Here is a 20,039-nt window from a genome sequence, read left to right as displayed (position 1 = left end):
GCAGAATCAAACAACGATATTGAAAAATTATTTATTTATTATATTTTTAGTTTTTCTTTTAAGATTTTTAACTAAAACATTTAATTCAGTGTCTTCTTTTGATTTTTTTGGTGCATTTTCCTCATGAAGTTTTTCCGAAGGCCTCCTTTTTAATTTCTCTTGAATGAGTCTCTCCATGTTCTTAGTTTTCTTAAAGTTTGGATCAGTAGGGTCGATGTTATAGTGATGCGAGTCATACAATGCGGCAAATCTTTGATCGTTTACATTTATTTCGAAATCTTGAATTACTGATTTTTGTTCTTTCATCTTTTCCTTAAGTTTCCTTTTTCTCTTTGATTTAATTGAAATATTTTCGGCGTCCTGTATCTTTTTGAGACTGAAATGCTCCTTACCGTCGTCATCGTCTAAAAGTAATTCTAATTCAGCTTTCTTCTTTTCATCCTCTTCCGAATAATTGCTGTCTTTTGTTTTGGATATCTTTTTGTTATTCAGTTTGTTTTTAAACTCTGGTTTATTAAGCTCTTCTGCGAAATATGGGTCGTTCATATCAATATCTGAGGGTATATCATCTGAAGAATCATTTACGGACTCTAAATCTTTGTTTTCTTTCAGTTCTTTCATTTTCATTTTTCTTTGTTTTTTCTTGTCTTTTTTCTTTGACAATAATTTTTCGAAAGGTGTCAAATCTTTATCATCTGAAAAAGTAGGGTAAAATGTTCGTATGATTAATAAAAATATATCATAGCAAAATTTATTTACTTTTCTTCTCTTTCTTTTAATAATCTTTATATCTACAGACCAGGTAGCAGATTTGATTCCGGCTCGAGAAAAGTTTATTTTTATTTTCCTGTATGCTAAGGCTAACCACAGCTTAAAGTTACGCCACACAACATGCAATTTAAAAAAAATCTGATTCATTTGAATACAGGCGAAAGCTGAATAATGGATACATATATAAAATACGAAAAGATTAATCAATATTAGCTATAGACAGCAATTCAATTACCTTCCTTAATTTTCTTTTTGACCAGTTCCTCCGCTCTATCCTTGGCCCCTAGACCCCATGTGATTTCCATTTCCATATCTTTATTTCCTTTCTTCTGTTCTTTTTTCTCTATATCTTCGAGTAGCAATTTATATTTTTGTATGGGATCTTCTTCATTATCTGATTTTTCTTCTTGTTCTTCTACACTTTCATCTGTAAAAGATTTTTGTACTTAACGTTAACGGTCGGCGATGTGACAAATTTGATATAAATTGGGGAGAGGTCCTAAATTGACCCCCAACGACACTTATTGAATACTAAAAATATCGTAGATGAAATTATTAAAATATATATTATTGTACGATTAGAATTTGATGATTTCATATCTTATCATTGATAATAAGCATTTTCTGAATTTAGCAAACACACATTTAAGGACATTACGTTTTCCAGTTTTCGTCGGGTCACACGTTAATTGATTATTACGAAATATAAAATTAAGCATTAGACAAAATTGGCTTAAAAAAAATAAAGTAATTACGGTTTTCTTTATATTTTCGTTGCTACCTTATTCAGTGGCATGTTAAAAAGATCAAAGGAAATTATCAAGTATTTTTTAATTTTTGTCATGAATGTAGCATTTCTGATCTGGATACGGATATAAGAATAACATATTAGTGTTGGTTACGGATATACTATTATTTTGGACTATCCTAAAACTAGCGGATATTAGAGAATTGTGGAATTTTATGTAAATGCAACTACTTATATATCACTACTAGCGGACGCGCGCAGCTTCGCTTGCGTATTTAAGGGTGAATTCTAATAACCCATGATACATGTGTTCAATGAAATATTTTTAAGAGTATAAATTTTAAATTTTATAAAAATCGGTGGCGATTTAAAGATTTTTCCATACAAACTTTCAACCCCTTATTTGCACCCTTAGGGGGAGAATTCTAGAAAACGATGAAACACGTGTTCAATAAAATACTTTTAAAAATCTAAATTTCAAATTTTATAAAAATCAGTGCTGACTTAAATTTTTTTCCATACGAACTTTGAACCCCTATTTCACCCCTTTAGGGTTAAAATTTTTCAAAATCCCTTCTTAGTGGATGTCCAGATTACGAAAGTAAACTTTTGTCCAAATTTCACGTTGCGTCTTACCTCAGTCAGTGAGGACAAGTCCTTTTATATATACAGATAACATAGTTATCACTTTATTTTTTATTGTTAGGCGAAATAAAATAAAAAAATCCTGTGACATGTACGGGGTCAAAATTAGAGAACTAAAATATTATTTAGACCCCGCTCATATGTAACACTATCTGCAACTTTTATATTGGATTGATTACTGTTACGAAAACATTTTTATATCCGATAGTTTCGATTACTTTTACGGAGCTTCCATGCTATAATTACCTTCGCTACTAGAAGCAAGGTACTCTTTCAAATCCAAATCATCAATTTTGCCATCGAGAGCACTTTTTATAAGTTCAGTCCGGTTAGGGTTGGTGGCGTCCCACGTGAGATCCACTTTGGCCTGTTGCAACGCCGTCGTCGTGAACAACCGCGGTTTATACTTAGTCAAATCTGGCAGCTTGTTACAAGTTTCACGCGGTTCCTGAAATTTTATATATATTTTCTTTTTAGCTTTACGCTGTATCACGCACATATACAAGTGAAGCTAATTTTAAAACACTCTACCCACGCACCTTTTGAGACATTGCGTGTGGTAATAGAACTCAACCAGTCACTTTGTTTTTTTACCAATGCGAGGAAAATGAATCATTCTCCCGAGTGCATCAAGTGGTGGTGGACAGAGGGCTCCGAGGAAGCGCGGGGTCGAGTCCCGCTACATTGAACATTATTTATTTACTAACCTGAATTCCTTTCGTATTCTAAAAACATTATCATTTTATAGACAACATTTATACATTAAAAATGAAAATATCAATCAATTTAATAAAATACTTAATTTATTTATTTAATGCTTATTACACCAAGATGAAACAATATATCAAAATTATATTTTTTTAATTATTATTTTTATATTTATAAAAGATTTCTTAAAGTATTTTTTTGTTTTTAAATCGATTAAAATGAAAGAGATCCTATTTTTTAAAAGAATATCAGCCTTTTCACCTGTTCAAATGTGACGTCATCAGGTATAAACCGCATGTCCAGCTTGGTGGCACTACTTTCATACTCCATGCCGTCGCATTCACTGTACAATTTGTCCGCTGTAGCAACTGAGTCGCATTCCACTACTGCATAGTAGTATTTAAGTCTGTTCAACTGATACCGACGCAGTTTTTCCATATGATATGAAGAACCTATTAAATATAATATGAATGCATTAATATTCTTGCACATAGTGTTAGTTTGTGCTAATAAAAAATTAAACCTGTAAATAAAAGAAAATCTTTACATAAAAAGATAAATCATAAAAAGTGTGTTTAAAAAAATCATGTATCCCGCGTATAACAGATGTGTATATGTAGGGTAGGCAGAGGGAACCTAATGTTAAGACACTGTTCCCCACTTTCGCCGAATTTTTCGAGGCATTGCTTGTTGAGTGGTGGAACTCAACCGGGCTTGCGGCTTGGTGCCAAAGCGAAGAAATGAAAGTATTATTTTTTTTCTTCTCTCGAGTGGGGATCGAACTCACAACAGTCGCGTTACAATCACACCCTTGTGCCCTTGCATCACAACTGCTTTATGTGTATGTATATAAATGAGATAAATTTTTATAATAAAATTGTGTCTAGACTCTAGATACAGTTAAAGATATATTAAACCTCAACATAAAATAAAAGTAAGCAGTATGCACGAGTCTTCCCACTACTAAATATGTACCTAAATTGTTACTAAATAATGATCCAACATCACTAAAAGTGCAGATTGGGTGTGATAGAATAATTTTTAATGAAAATAATCCAATTTAAAATTTTAATGATAATACTCCTGAGAAGAGAATGAACCTTCCATGATGGCCATCATGGGATTGATGGTTAATAATAGTTTATTTTTAATATTTATTTAAGCAATATGTTATAGTGGCCTCTTTCTCAGTTACCTTCTTCATTGCCACCATCATCGAAGAGTGTATTTTCAGCCTTTGCAGTTAACTCAATTGGTCCTTTGATTTCTTCTTCTTGTATTCTTTTTAAGCCATATTCAGATGGATAGATCTTAAACACAGTTACTACAATTAATTTAAAAAAGTCATATTTATTAATTTATGATGTGCAAGTGTGAAGAGGCCAGTTGTGGTACAGTGGCACAGGAGCACGACTGTAAAGGCGACAAGTTCGATTACCACTTGAAGAAATAAAATATTAAATATTTTCATTTCCTTCTTTGCTAACGAGCAACACGCAGTGGTGTGTGTGTATGCACATACATATAAAGAAAATATTTATCTATATGATATTTATAAGGAGAAAAAGCTATAATAATATTTTCATAAATTATTAAATCTGCACACAGCAGGGTAGGCAGAGGGAACCTAGTGTTAAGACACTCTGTTCCCTACTGCTGAATTCTGGCTTTGCATGTTAAGTGGCAGAACTCAACGCCACACTTTGCTTCGACACCAGAGCGAAGAAATGGATATATCAACGTAAATAAATAATTCATTTCCTCAAGCTCAAGCTTTGCTGTGCCACAACTGCCATAAATTATTGTCTAAAATAAAAACATAAATAAATTAAATTCCAGATATGTAAGAATAATACTCACAGTAACATTATATATTGCACCACCTGGAGGTAAAAATGAACTAAGTAGTACCATCAGATCTGTTGCCTTCATGTTATCCCAGTCCATGTTACAGATTGCTATCCTATAATATTGAACACCAAAATTTTATACATTTGTTTTTGTTATATCCATAGTTTTACTTGATATTTTTTTATAGCTTCACAATGGATCTCATTATCGAGTATTGAGACTCATTAACTCCCTTAGTCTGTTTACAGAGGGTGAAAATTAAATGATTTATTTACTCAAGTGGAAATCGAAACCACAATTGTTATGTTTAGGTTCAGAGACTGACTCACTGAATCACAACAGCTATAAATATTAAATGGCTTCAAAAAAGATTTTGTTATGGCTTTCATTTACATAAATATTTTTGATTTTTCTATTATTTTTATCTTATATTATTTTTTGAGAGAAAGTGGGGAACATAGTGTCTTGACATTAAGTGTACTCTGCCTACCCTGCTGTGTGTGGGATACAGTGTGAAGCTGATTATAAAGTTTTTATGTATATACTATTATTTAACCACACTTTCACTTTTACTTTTTTTAAAAGTAATAACTCATTTTTGGTAAAATTTTATAAAATTATGAATATAAAATATATGAATTTACAGTGTAAAATCTAGATATATATATATATATTGGAATATGACCTTCTTGTTGATTCATCTGTAGTCTCAGCATCGGCATCTAATTCACCCCATTCATGCTCCAATTCACTATCTCCTTCTTCTTCACTGCTCTCTTCATCACTAGATGAATCTGACAGTATAGTACCTGAAATAAATTAGAATATATGCATTCATAACTTGCTACTGTCTTTATCATAGTATTGTAAATTCATAAAGCTTTTTCACATATACTTAATATACCTTCACCACGAGCATAATCAATATCTAAATCTAACAATTTATTTTTGATTTTTTTATCTAGATTTCCACGCACTAATTTATCATTTTTAAAGTTGATTGACTCGTTAGATGCTTCTTCTACGTTATCATCATCCTTGGTGGAAATTCTTTTAACAAAACGACCAGGACTTTCCTCATCAATAATGTGATGTATTTGATTTTGGTCATAGGAGTCTAAACCCGCTTCGGATTCGACATCTGAATTCTCGTCAGACTCATCCAAATCATAATATCTTCGCAAATTTTCTGTTGACGTCTCGTTTATTGGTCTTCCGCGCTTATCAACCGTATATTTTACTTTAAATTTTTCATCATTAAACATAGATTCAAATCTTTTATCAATCTTCACCTTCCGTTCATGTTTAGGTATTTGCTTATAACGAGGATCATTAAGATATTTGACAAACCGACTATCCTGTAATATATTCTTACTCATTTTCTTTTATTTAATATTTTATGCTAACGAGTAAAGTGAAACCATAACACTATCATATATTGATAATTGATATAACCTAAAAAATATATTACTATGACATTGACGGTTAATGATTAACCACAAGTCAGAACCACAGAACCAACATAGAACACATTTACTCATGATCACAGAACACATTTACTCATGATGCTCATGTGGTCAGAACGTACAGAAAATAATGTTTGGTTATATTTATATGTATATCAACTGTAACAATCTTAAAATATCTGTGGTCTTTAAAAAAATATAGTCGACGTATTTTAAAAATGTAGGTGCAGTAAAACGTAGTGGTAGAATTATTTTTTGACTTAAAGTTACATTTTAACAATTTAAATATAAAAACAATCTGTATTGAAATATAAATAAAAACTCGTTACACATTTACCATATAATAAAAAGTGTTTTTATGCCCATAGTTAAATTAAATTATAAAGTACAAAAATATAAGTAATTTTATAATACACTGATCATCGGGCATCCCTAATTTACACTATTTTTATACAGTTGGCGGGCCTGGCGAAATGTCAATGTTTTAGATAATTTGTCAAAATAGGTTATCCTTATCAATTATCGACTTACACAAGGAATCGTAATTGTTTCCTTTTATTTACGATTTTTAACATCATTAATTTTGTACTGGTTACATAATAAGTAGTAAAATTTAGAATGAATAGTATAGGAGAAGAGTGTACGGAATTAAAAAAAAAATATGATGATTGTTTCAACTCTTGGTTTTCGGATCGTTTCTTAAAAGGTGATCACGATGATTCGATGTGTGCTGGAATATTTAAAATTTATCAAGAATGTGTAAAGGTAAAGTTTGAACATTTTCATGTTAATTGTATTTAATTAATAAATAGAATTTATTTATTAATTAAATACAATATTTAATTAATAAATAGAATTTATTTATTAATTAAATACAATTAACATGAAAATGTTAATAAATTTAAAAATTAAAATTTTAAAATTAATAAATAAATTCTATTTATTTATTGTGTTTTGTACATGAGAGGAATGGTATATGCACACTTTTGACTAATTATATTACTATTTCAGAAAGCCATGAAACAACAAAATATTGATTTTAAAGAAGTAGATAAGGATGTTTTGGGTACTGATAGTGAATTTAAAGTTCCTCCCGAATCCAGCAGTTGACAGATAACTACATGCAGCCTTCTTTGTGCTTTCAGCCCAATTACAATTTGGAATATATTTAATGTCAGCAATTCAAATACAAAAACAGCCATCACAAATGATGAATAGAGATCACTTATCATTCAATTGTAATATATGACGAGTATCATCAATTAAATATTTTCTTAGCTTCACACTATATTTCTCATATAGCAAGGTAGGCAGAGAGAATCTTAATATATGACACTAGTTTCTCAGATTCTGTCAAATTTTTGAGAATGGAGGATGCGGATGAGGAATTGGTCTTGTTATTGCATCACATTTATAGTCACACAGAGTATTTCTTCTTGTTATAATTGTAATGCTTGTGTATATTCTGTTTACAGTTCCAGTAAATTTATGACAAATTTTCGATATATAATTTATTATTCCTGTAAATTTTTATTATCATAGTAAAAGAAGTCACTTTATAAATTGCCTCATCTAATCATTTATTTATTTTATAATTTTTAATAGTTAATGTATTCAATGTGAAATTGCATTTAATTATGTAACTTAAACTTAGTTTTATTAGAAAAGTGTTAAATAAAATGTTACACTCTAAAGTGAATTTATTTATTAAATAATTTGATGATTTATGTTGTATCAGCATTTTCGCCACATAACCACTCTGAAAAAAAGAACCTAGTATCAAGAAAGTGTAGTTTTTGTCCAAATTGTGTGTTGACACCAGGAACTTAATATTGTCTTTGCAAAAAGTATGGATATGAAAATACTTTTAGTGGGGTTAGAATCCACAAACATTTTATCTACAGTCATATGCTATTCCACAAAGAACATTTTGCCATTGTAATTTAATATAAAAAATGTTAAGTATGGAAATTAAATTATTTAATTAGATTTGGTCATAGACTACATTATATAATTAATTGAGGACATTTATAAAATTTTTCTATTAGTTGCGGTTATTTTTACATAATTTTCAATGAAACATACCTACCTGGTTTTCAATAAAATGCCGTGTTTTTGCCAAACATTAAGTTCAAAATATTTAGTACACCCAACTTCAACCAACTGTACCATAAAAAAAATGTACTACTGGACTGTTTTTGGAAGTAACTTTAAAAGTTGGCGCATTTAATCTGGATTCTGAAATGATACGATACTTGCTGGATTACTTCTTTGTTGAAGAGAAAACTCGAAGTACACGATAATCGGGATGACGTTCAGCGTTTTGGTATCTTTTCCGATACATTCTAGCTGCAGCATTAGCATTACATAACCACTCTCCATGAATGAAATGCATATTGGCAATGTATCAAAGACCGATTATATGGCCTGCGAGATCGCGAACTCGAGCACTATCCTTGTAGGTCTTGAGTCAGCCCCTAACTCGGAAAAGTTCAGATATCTTAGATCCGTCATGCACGAGTCTGGAGGCATCGATCACGATCTCCATGGTCGGATAAGCGTTGACTGGGCTAAGTGGCGGGAGGTCACTGGTGTGGTCTGTGATCGCAGGATACCGTCCGAACCTTTTCGGACTTAGGTGCTGGCCCAGGACTTATAAGGATAGTGCTCGAGTCCGGGCTCTCGCAGGCCATATATTCGGTCTTTGACACATTGCCAATATGCATTTCATTCATGTAGAATGGTTTTTTTTGTCATTGTGTTCCATCACTCTCACATACAACAATTCTGGAATTAGCACTAGATTTCCGAGTAGTGTGAAGTTAAAAATAAGCTGAGCTGGAGCTCAGGCCTCTTCTGCCACCATCCTTTCTGAGCTGAGCTGAGCTCCAGCCTGAGCGCACAGCACTGCATAGACCTCGCCTTCACATATTTTGAAGAAGCTCTTTGCAGAAAAATAAATATCCAAGAATAAAAAAAATCATTTTTAAATTGGAGCATTTATTTATTCAAAACATTCATCAAGTTTTTATTGTATTATTTATTTTACATAAAGAGATTAGCAAAATGTTATTGGTTTTCTTAGAATATATTTAAACGTATGTCCCAATATTACTCAACAGTAATAGGAGCAAGTTTATAGAATTAAATTTAAATAAATAAATTACTATATCTTTATCTCTGACTGGTATCTCTTGGTCTGTAAGCTATACCACGACTCTTCATTTCTCTGATAACTCCTGCGGGAAGGCGACCCGATACAGATATAGCATATACTCCTTTACAAAATCTACCTATAAAAAAAAACAGGTGGTAAATGACAGCTGAAGAAATATAATATATAAAGAGTAGGGAAATCAAATAAAAAAACGAGTGTTATTTATTACATCAGACAAAGAAGATAATATAGACCAATTTGGCAGTTTTTAAATGCATTTTAGGTTAGTTTAGTTATTTTTAAGATTTCAAATTTTGAACCTGCACTTAATAAATGACAATTATGTAGCTGCTGTGGTGTTAGTATTAATAATTTATGATTGTGATTAGTAAGCACTGACAAAAGTTAACTTAGAAATCAGCTTCACAGGATGAGGGATACAGCCTCACACAGCAGGGTAGGCAGAGGGAACCTAGTAGTAAGACACTCCATTCTCCACTTTCTGCCAAATTCTGGATGGGTTGCGTGTTGAATGGTATTGAATGCCGCACTTTTGCCTCCACACCAGAGCGAAGAAATGGAAATATAAACGTAAATAAATAGCTCACTTCCTTGAGTGGGGATCAAACCCACAACCGTGGTATTTCAGTCACACCATTCGCCGTAAGTGTTGTGTTTATAATAAAGTGTGTAAGATCTAATTAGTGAAAATAATCCCCAGAAATGAAATGAAAATCATTGATTTATCTGACTGGCAAGCAAACCCACAACCATCACACTTCAAAGCAAAAGTTTTGCCTTTAAAAAAATTTATTCTTTTAGTACAAAACTTACTTATTCTCTGCCATTTGCATACCCAACTATCTTCAGGGCTCATAACAGCAATCATTCTGTAATGTATAATATTTACTATTAATAAATTTCTTATAAATTGATTTAAGTTGTATTTTGTTTTATTGAAATGAATATCTATACTAACCCATCAAAATTATTACTAGTGCAGTCATATACATTGTCCTTATTATTTTTCATTCGAAGAAATTCATCACAATTGTCACAGCCATCATATTCAAATTGGTCAAAGGTCTGGAGTGGACGAAAATGTGGTTATATAATAAGTTAATAATTTAAAATTTATTTAAATATTTATTGCAACTATATATGTATTTACATACCTTTATTAAAGAACAAACTAAACACGCTCTTAATCCTCGTAAATCTTTAGGTACAGTGTATAATGACATGTTGTTACAAAAGTTAATGCTGAAATTGTTAATTATATATATAATGTTCATAAATTTTACTAATAACAATTAAATTACATTATTGTTCGAAAATTTGCTATTTGACAGTTTCGTTATATTTAGATTATGATGTATGTAGAACAGTTAGTTATCTTTGACTTTAGTAATTATATCGATAAATATAAATCTTTTTAATTACAGCGCTTCGAGGATATCGATAAAGGAAATTATTTTATTCTAAAATTTGTCTGTACCTCTAACCTCACGTAAATTCAATTTACAAAATTACAATTTTACAACCACAATTGACATTTGACATCAGTGCCAACTGTCAAGCAATTGTTTATTTACTTTTTAGTTCTCGGTTTTTAGGCGTGCCAGAAGAAGAAATAGTTGATCAATATAACGTAGAATGGAGCACATCAGCACATAATTTTACTTCAGTTGTTGTTAATCTGTGTCTCTCGTAGGGCCTTATTTAGAAATGTGCCGTGGGGGCCCCGGGGAATCATAAAGGCTTTATTAATTTTTCGGATAAAGGGATTGATTTGAAATTCAAATTATTCTTGTCCGTATTGGTAGGGATATTATCAAATAATGTTGTTTTTTATATCTTGTGTGTACAAAATATACTTATATAATACAAAATTATTTCAAAATTTTCTTAGCTTCACGCTGTATCTCGCGCCGTAGATGGATAGGCAGAGTGAACATAGTGTTAAGACACTCCTTTCCCTTTAATATATTTTCGTCTCTCACTTTTCCCCGAATTCTGGAGGTATAACGTTGTGTGGCGGAACTCAACGCTTCACATTGTCGCACTACCAGGGAATATGAGAATATGTTGCCCTTTGTGCCCCTGCGTCACGATTGGCCTCAAATTTAAAAGTAAATATTAAAAACTAAATCAATAAAAGGGGCCGATGATGGAAAGCTTGCTTATAGCGATCCATGCCCATCAATATAGAGCTGCAACATTCCACCCACCACGAGCACCAGATGTTCCTCGGGGATCGTCACCTAACACGCTATGTCCGGAATGGCAGGAAGTCCAAAAAGGAGCTACAAATACTATTGCTACGTGAAATATAAAAGGATGGATAGAACTAAAGATGAATTAATTATTGTTATATAAGATGGACCGAATAAAAAGAGCCACACATCTGAGACTTGTTTAGATTTTTGTAAAACTTATACTGGAAAACAAGGCCATCGCTAAACGATTGGCAAGGTGTGATCATCGTGTCTTTGTACGAAGAAAGACGTTCACAAATAGAATGTACTAGCTATAGGGATTATCGGTTAATTTTTTTCTTTTCAGTTATTTTGTTAGTTCTTACTATATTATACAGTTCGCGGGACTTAAGCTGAGTTTTGAGAATGTTTGTTTCTTTTTTTAAATAAAGTTTTTTGAAGACATAAAAAAAAAATTAATTAAAAAAATATATATTCTAATAATGGATCGTTTTTGTTTATGATGAATCGTTCCATTATATTATCAACCACGAAAGTTTATTTTCCCTTTACTGTCATATAGGTACGATTTTTTTAATCTATCCTGTCACGGCTGCGTTCATATGTAGAAGACCTACATATGAAGAAGACTGCGAAGAATACCTATTTTAATTAAATGCTCAATAAAAAACCTTATGCAAAAAGCTAACAAAATTTTATTTTACCTTATAACTACAAGTAATTAAATATAATGTCTGAATAAACAAAATAAACAATATCAACTGAAAAAATGAAAAGTAAAGGATAAACAAGTGTCAACATATTTATATATTTTGGATTTTATATGGATATTTTTATTCTATCTATAAAGTAGTTTTCCTAATAACTTACGCCAAACATATTTTATTTATCTACATAGCTTTATGATAATGCCTAAGGATTTTTTTCATGTACCTATATGATGGCAAAATACCCGATGTTTGGTAAGTGTCTTCTATGTGACGTAGGCATCAACCATCTATCACGATAATTGCCTGGATCAGGGCCGGTTTTAGCACTACCGGCGCCCTGGGCGAAATTTTTTCGGCGCCCCCTAACTACATTTCAATAATATACAAAACAGGGAATGAGTACAACGAAATAACCATGTATTAAAAAAAATATATATGACAAAAACTAATAAAATTTCACTTCTAGCCTTTCTATCTGCGAACTCTTTTATTAGGCATTCAAAGTCTATGTTTTCTGCAATTTTATTTTCAAAGTTTTGGACGGTGACTTTGTTTTTTTTTTTTAGATATCAAAGACGACGGTGACTTTGTTTTTTTTTTTTTTAGATCTTAGACCATTTTAAGACATCTTTGCGCAAAGCGCCCTTTTTATCCGGCGCCCCTGGGCGGTCGACCAGGCTCGCCCTACCCTAACGCCGCTAGTGGCCTGGATAATTCCATTTGTTTTTTATTTAAAAAATTGAAGCTGAATTTTATAGTGATTAAATTTGGCGGGTTAGAGGATAAATGTTTTTTGTCTTCTGTAGTTCTCCTTATTCACTTGATATGTATGTATATAATAGAATTGAAAGGAAAAAGGTTTTAAAACTCTTAATTGGTTCACTGGCTTGGCTATCTTTATTACAATTCGATAACCTAATGATAATTGTAGGAGTAAGAAATCTATGAATGAATGGTGAAAGGTCAGAGCCCTGTGTTGACGTAACACGGGTATCGGGCAGCTGCGTGAGGGCACACGCCGCAGTGTATCAAAGCAGATCCAATACTGCGTAGTTTGTATAATTATTGTATAATAATAATTTATAAGTAGGTACATATAATTAAGAGATCAATTTTAATGAGCTTTGTACGCAGTTAGTATATAACATTAGTAATTAGCCTAATTTGTTAAAGTAAGTATATCCAATAATCAATATATACCTATAGGTAAATTATTTTTACTGCTACTGATGACTGGGAAAACGTATAAAAGATCCTATTTCAGTCAGTCATCGTATTTATTAGTAATATAAAGAAGGCGCAGTTAAATTTAAAACAAACATATACCTAACCATACCATAATCTATATATTAATATAGGTAATTCAGTGTAAGGTAAGTCGAAATACGTGTATGATATTGGCAGTGGCAAAGGTTCTGCGAATGTTATACGAAATATAAAACTATTTGAGAATGTAATGTTAAGTTAACATAGAAATTTACCTCAAAAGGTAAAAATCCTTATAGGATTACTTTCTTGTCCGTCTGTTCGTCTGTCAAGAGTGGAGAATTGAAGATATCAAGTGGAAACAAATCAACTCAAAAGATCCTACGTTATACGATACGTTTACATTTATGCATCGATTTTTCTGCATGTTAAGATATCAAAAAAGTGAGAACTTACAACATATTCATAGATGAAGTTTTATTTCACTTCGACTTCTGGACAAATTGATTTTATAGTTTAAACGAAAAAGAAGCGTTTATAATTGCGCCTTCACAAAGCGTTTACGCAAAAATATTATTTTACTACATACCAACATAAATCGATAAATTAAAAGTTATCAAGAAATGTAAATTATAATATAACAGCAACTTTATTGTTTTTTATGTATTTAAATATATATATATTAACTAATTCAATTTCTTTTCTTTTTATAACAAAGATAAATCGGTCACTACGTTTTTTGTAGTGTTTTTTTATTAACATTGTTAGCTGAGTTACCTTATAGACTCAGTCATGTAAATAAATAGATAAATATTACTTTTAATCTTTTTATAGTTGGTAAAGAAACCAACTCTGCTGCAAAGTTATCATTTCATAACTTTTCATTACTTCTAATGTAATAGTAACAGTAGTAATATTATATTATAACTTCTCCAATTGACATACTCTTATAAAGTAAAAGACATTGTACTTATATTGTAAGCATTTCATAAAACATATATTTTAGATTTTGAATCATTGATTTTGAATAAATTTGAAGTAAATTAAAAATTACAAATACTTTCTGAACTTAGAAAGGTTGAAGGTAAGGACAGAGACTTTCGTGTGCAAGTGCCCTTCTCGTAACCTTCAATAATAAGTAAGTATTACATGAGTAGACCGTACAGACAATGTCACCTTTAAAATGTGGACTTCAATTTTTAAAATATATTAATTACATGAATCCATATTTACTTATATGACTTAAATTATTTGTTAAAGTTATAATAATAAAATTTTATTTTACTTACAATTCAACCATTAAAGAATCTTTATGAATCTTAAATTAATTAAGGACATTTTCTATAGGTATATTTTATTTAAATAGGTAGGTAAGTCTACAAAAATTGCTAATTATGTTGAACAACTACCTGATGCTTCCGCGCAATTCTCGAACAGATAAATAGGCTATAGTATTTTACTAACTTCTTATAGCTTATATCAGGCAAGTTCCAGATTTTTTATAAGTCTAAATTTTGTATAAAATACCTGATGCACCTATCTAATAAACATGTAGGTAATAGAACAATAAGCTAATAACTTCATTATTGTATTTCTTAATCAATACGACATCCACATTGAGAATATCGATTTCAAAACACACCCACCTCATTCGTATTTAATAATATGTATAATATGTAGACTGTAGTCTGTATGTACATGTAGTGTCTATTGCGTAGACGAAAACGGAACAGCGGTATCTCAATGCGGTTGTGGTCGCCCGCGCCGCGCCGCCCTGCTGTCTGCGATCGTTTTACAAAGGACACGTGGCCGCTTGATAAACTTGCTTTGCATTTCATATATTATTTAAAATAAAATAAATCAAACCAGCTTCACGCTGTATCCCGCACACAGCAAGGTAGGCAGAGGGAACCTAGTGTTAAGACACTCCATTTCCCATATTTTTTATGAGGTCCCCGTTTTATTATGAGGAAGGTAATCTTATTTATTACGAGGACCTTGATTATTTTGTTAATTTATTCATATAATTTGAAATGATAAAATAAATAAGTATTTCAAATTATATATGCATTTACGCGACAATTACTTACCTACCGATGATTGCAACCAAAATTGGGGACGAACGATACAATAAAAACGGGCAATCGCTACAATAAGAACGGCCGATCGCTACGTCTTCCAAGCGTTTGAACTTTGAAGCCTTTTTAAAATAGATATTCCGAGGCCGTCGCGTGACTCTTAAGTGACGATTGTGGGTTCGATCCCCACTCGAGGAAGTGAAATATTTATTATAAACGTATTACATTTCCATTTCTTCGTTCTGGTGTCGAAGCAAAACGCGGCGTTGAGTTTGAGCCACTCAACACGTAATGCCCCCAGAATTCGGTAGAAAATGGGGAACGGAGTGTCTTAACACTAGGTTCCCTCCGCCTACCCTGCTGTGTGCAGGATACAGCGTGAAGCTTATAAAAATATTCCGTGTTCGAGAGGACAATAAATGTAGAAGCTAATAATACTTCGATACATTCGATAGGGCACTGAACTGCATGCAGTGCGAGCCAGCTCATCTAGGTCACCTGCACGGATGAGACGCCCAGGGACGCTTGTCAGACAGCCGTGAAAAGATCATCAGGTGTTTGGGATTCGTGGCTAAAATTACACACAACTAATGGAGTTTGAATGTTGCGTAAGAATGGGTGCCATATTGTATTAAGACACATTGAGAAAGTATTAGCGATTGATAAAGGCGCAGTTATTTAAAACAAAAGTTAATTCTTGCACAATGTAGATATATTACAGTTTAGTTTTAAAATGTAACAAATCAAATAATACCTTATATTCAAAAGAAAATAATACAATATAAAAACACTTAGAAGACGATGTGCCACAGCGTTTAAATGTAAATGCAATGGTTGTGGGCTCGATTTCCACTCAGAGGAATTAATTATTTATAACTCTTCGCTTTGGCTAGACAGAATGCGACGTTGAGTTTTACCACTCAACACATGATGTCTCGAAATACGGCGAAAAGCGGGAAACGGACTGTCTTGACATTAGGTCTGATTGACTTGATATACAAAATGAAGGTGCGGCAGAAAAGGTTGAAAGAGAAATATAAAAGACTAGCGGCCCGCTCGCGGTTTCGCCCGCGTGAACTATGTTATTATTAATTTCTGTCTCCATGATTACGTACTAGTGACGTTATGCAAAATTTGAGACTCCTAGCATTTGTAGTAACGAAGTTTCATACAAACTTTCGACCCCAAAATAACCCCTTAGAAGTCGAATATTGCAAATTCCTGTCTTAGCGAGCACCTACGTCCTATAAGTAATTCCTATGCAAAATTTGAGGTTCCTAGCACATGTAGTTTCTGAGATTTCGTGATGAGTGAGTGACCTTTCGATTTTATATATATAGATAGATAATAATGTACTTGTTTCCTACACATCAATTAACACGCAAAAAACGGGAGGTAGGTATTTGTTTTAAATATTTCCAACGAATAACGTCAGCATCAGTCTTGGCACTTTTCATTGACAAAAATGAATATGTAGGTACATGAAGAAATTATTTTTAACGATTCTTCGAAATTGTTTAGTTCAAATTTTCCCCCTTTGCTATTTTTAAAACATCCGACCAAAGTACATTTTATGTCTTTACCAGAAAACATTTTTACTTATAGATTCGCCCATAAACATAAAGAATGATTTAAAGAATTCATCGTTAACTATTTCATATTGGGTTTCTTAATTTCTTAGCACTTCCTTATCATCACCAATAAAAGGTGATTAATCAGTTATCACGTATAATATCACGTTAAAATCAGTGTAGTTAAAGTTTGAGCAAAAATTTTTACCAAGCTATACTTACCTACCAGTATGCATATATTGGGAACGGAGTTTTAAGAAGATTAAAACTTCTATAAGTGTATGTACTAAGTAGCTAGCTACTTGAAAATCGAACAGAAAACATTATCATCAAATGAGTACCTCGTTTATATAATTCTATTGTAATACATAAATTTTTGTTACTTGAAAGGTGAAACGAAAACAGACGATGAACGCCATAGCAACAGCTGTATGCTCCACACATACACGGCCGAGAGGTACCTACAAGAGGTACTCGGGTTTATTTTATGACTTTCGTAATTTACGGCCCTGTTTGTCACCTTTGTTATTGGAACTCCATTTTAAAGCAGTCATTTTGCAAAGCTCTAAATAAGAAACCAATTTCTGTTCAAAATTGACTGCAACATTTTTAAAATGAAACTAACTTTTTAAGAGAATCTTTAAAAATCGATATAAATGTCTTTACTTATTACCACAGGGAGACGTGGACAAGTTTCTCCGTAATATATATGTATTTTTTTAAGAACATTAATTTGTAACTTTACACATTTAAATATAATTTAATGTTATCGGTGCATTATATGAGGTAGGTAGGAGGCTACAATCTACATACCTACCTAATAAGAATTTGAGTAACTAAACTATCAAGGGGAGCTTACTTACTACTTAGCTTACGGCGTTATAGTTATTGAATTATTATTTCCTTTACGAGATACGAGTATATATATAAAGTATAAAAATGTTGCTAAAAAGATCACTTTAATTTCATTTTAAAATGTAGGTATATATTAATTTTATGTACAAGAATGTTTATCGTCACTTTAAATATTAGTTGCATAAGTAAAGTTTTGTGTCTAAGAAGGTTTTGACCTTTTAATCTAATAAGTAGTCTAAACTACCTACATCTTTTATATTGTAATATACTTTTTAACCGACTTCTGTAAGAAAAGGAGGTTATCAATTCGACTGTATTTTTTTATTTTTTTTATTTTTTTTTTTATGTTTGTTACCTCATAACTTTTGACTGGGTGAACCGATTTTGAAAATTTTTTTTTATTGAAAGGTGAAGCTTCCCGAATGGTCCCATTTTTTTTGGTCCATGTCTGACAATGGTATCTATGAGAAAATCACATATGTATGTGCGCGACAAATAGCCAAATAACTCAATGTCGCGCTGACCGATTTTGATGATTCTTCTTTTATTTGAAAAGATACACTTCTAGGATAATTTGGTGAAAGTTTGGTTAGGTTCCGATTATGGAATCCGGTGAAAATTGAGAAAGTTTGTTTTTTTTTGGTAAAAAATTGATTATACTGTAATAGTTACAAGCAAAAACTTTTTAAATTGATGTCAGAGGTGAGATTCCTGATCGTTGCATTTCTTTACAACCAATCTCAAAAAAGAGAATGTTCTCATTTTCAACCAACTTCAAAAAAGGGGGATTCCGAATTCACCCGCATACTTTTTATGTATGTTCTTGTCAATATACCAAAATGTAACTTTGCACAAAAATAATAGCTAATTAAATGAAGTTTTACAAAGAACAATCACAACCACTACCACCACCATCACCACTCGTTCAAGAAGCATCATTTTAAGATCTACCCATCACTAAAAATCGTTAATTTTTAACAAAAACAAAAACCGACTTCTAACACAACGAACTAAAAAGTGAAAAATAATTATAAGATTTTATAATTTTGAAGTCGGTGTCAAGCTAATGCTACAACACCCTTACTACAATATCTAATTACTAAGCCTGTTTGTTTTACTTGGCACCGACTTCAAAATTATAAAATCTTATAATTATTTTTCACTTTTTAGTTCGTTGTGTTAGAAGTCGGTTTTTGTTTTTGTTAAAAATTAATTACTTTAGTTTTATCTTGCATAGCAGAGTAGCCAGTCAACATTCTCCGTTTTCCACTTTCCACACTAAACTAAGACAATATTTGTAGTGTGTCTTTCTAGAGGAAAGGAAGGAGAATAATGTAAATAAAAATATTTCCCGAATAGGCATCGAACATATAGGTACAGCTAGAAATTGACCCGGCGACCTACTTGCTACACACTCATAACAAAATTGAACTGTGCTTATGAAATTAAAAGTGTGGATAATGACTAACTCTAAATTTTAAGATACTTAGTTATAAAATTTTGTAAATATTTTTTTTTGTTGCAAGCAATTAAATACTTAAATATCGTCCCCTCCGTCTCTTTTCAGCAAGATTTACTCCGTAGACATACAGACAGACAGATATATAAATTGCAATAATTACTGTCTTGTTATTTGAGAAACCAGACAAACTCATTGTTTATTAAATAAAATTTAGAACAATTGCGAAAAGACTGCTTCGTACGCTATAAATGTGGCATTCATCCAAAACGTATCATGTTGTTAGTCACCTGACGGTAATAAGAATTGATATTAAGCCAATTTGGCCATTTTAAAGATTTCGATTACTTAATCTAAACAAATGTCTGTGCATATAAAGTAAAGCATTAAAAAGTCCTATGAATCCTGTTAAATTCTTAAAAAATGTTTAAGGTAACGCTAAATTAAAATCTAATTAAGTTTAAAGATCTAATCATTTTATTTACTACCCTCCAAGACAATTAACAATTTATATTTACCTAGTTAAAACCTATTCTACTTTACTAAATCTCGTTATCATACTGATGAAGAATTGACTTTGTTTCTCGACTACTGA

At 31.6% G+C, this 20,039-nt stretch overlaps 3 protein-coding genes across 6 annotated transcripts; 1 reads left to right on the top strand and 2 right to left on the bottom strand.

Moving 5' to 3' along the window:
- Positions 1 to 19: 19 nt before the first annotated feature.
- Positions 20 to 6,229, bottom strand: LOC146533847 (ESF1 homolog). Its single transcript, XM_085194699.1, has 8 exons — positions 5,628 to 6,229; positions 5,409 to 5,532; positions 4,733 to 4,835; positions 4,068 to 4,182; positions 3,134 to 3,324; positions 2,411 to 2,612; positions 1,007 to 1,198; positions 20 to 695 (listed from the first exon to the last, which is right to left on the bottom strand). The coding sequence occupies exons 1-8, from the start codon at positions 6,100 to 6,102 to the stop codon at positions 28 to 30; spliced, it is 2,070 nt and encodes a 689-aa protein (XP_085050825.1). The 5' UTR covers positions 6,103 to 6,229; the 3' UTR covers positions 20 to 27.
- A 411-nt stretch (positions 6,230 to 6,640) lies between these two features.
- LOC146533846 (TP53-regulated inhibitor of apoptosis 1-like) lies at positions 6,641 to 7,883 on the top strand. Its single transcript, XM_085194707.1, has 2 exons — positions 6,641 to 6,954; positions 7,201 to 7,883. The coding sequence occupies exons 1-2, from the start codon at positions 6,808 to 6,810 to the stop codon at positions 7,297 to 7,299; spliced, it is 246 nt and encodes an 81-aa protein (XP_085050833.1). The 5' UTR covers positions 6,641 to 6,807; the 3' UTR covers positions 7,300 to 7,883.
- Positions 7,884 to 9,172: 1,289 nt separating this feature from the next.
- On the bottom strand, positions 9,173 to 10,960 carry spt4 (Transcription elongation factor subunit spt4). Of its 4 annotated transcripts, none has more exons than XM_085194704.1 (5): positions 10,845 to 10,960; positions 10,522 to 10,609; positions 10,326 to 10,432; positions 10,181 to 10,236; positions 9,173 to 9,482 (listed from the first exon to the last, which is right to left on the bottom strand). In XM_085194704.1, the coding sequence occupies exons 2-5, from the start codon at positions 10,588 to 10,590 to the stop codon at positions 9,364 to 9,366; spliced, it is 351 nt and encodes a 116-aa protein (XP_085050830.1). In that variant the 5' UTR covers positions 10,591 to 10,609; positions 10,845 to 10,960; the 3' UTR covers positions 9,173 to 9,363. The 4 variants fall into 4 exon arrangements, with proteins under 4 accessions (XP_085050830.1, XP_085050831.1, XP_085050832.1 ...); XM_085194705.1 differs by having other exon boundaries at positions 10,852 to 10,955; XM_085194706.1 differs by having other exon boundaries at positions 10,790 to 10,911.
- Between the last annotated feature and the right edge of the window lie 9,079 nt (positions 10,961 to 20,039).

The sequence above is a fragment of the Heliconius melpomene genome, chromosome 12 (genome assembly GCF_056956725.1).
Source record: "Heliconius melpomene rosina isolate 202511_hmr_F chromosome 12, ASM5695672v1, whole genome shotgun sequence".
Classification (NCBI taxonomy): Eukaryota; Metazoa; Arthropoda; class Insecta; order Lepidoptera; family Nymphalidae; genus Heliconius; species Heliconius melpomene.
The sequence above is the reverse complement of the archived record's forward strand: the minus strand, read 5'-3'. Positions and strand labels throughout refer to the sequence as shown.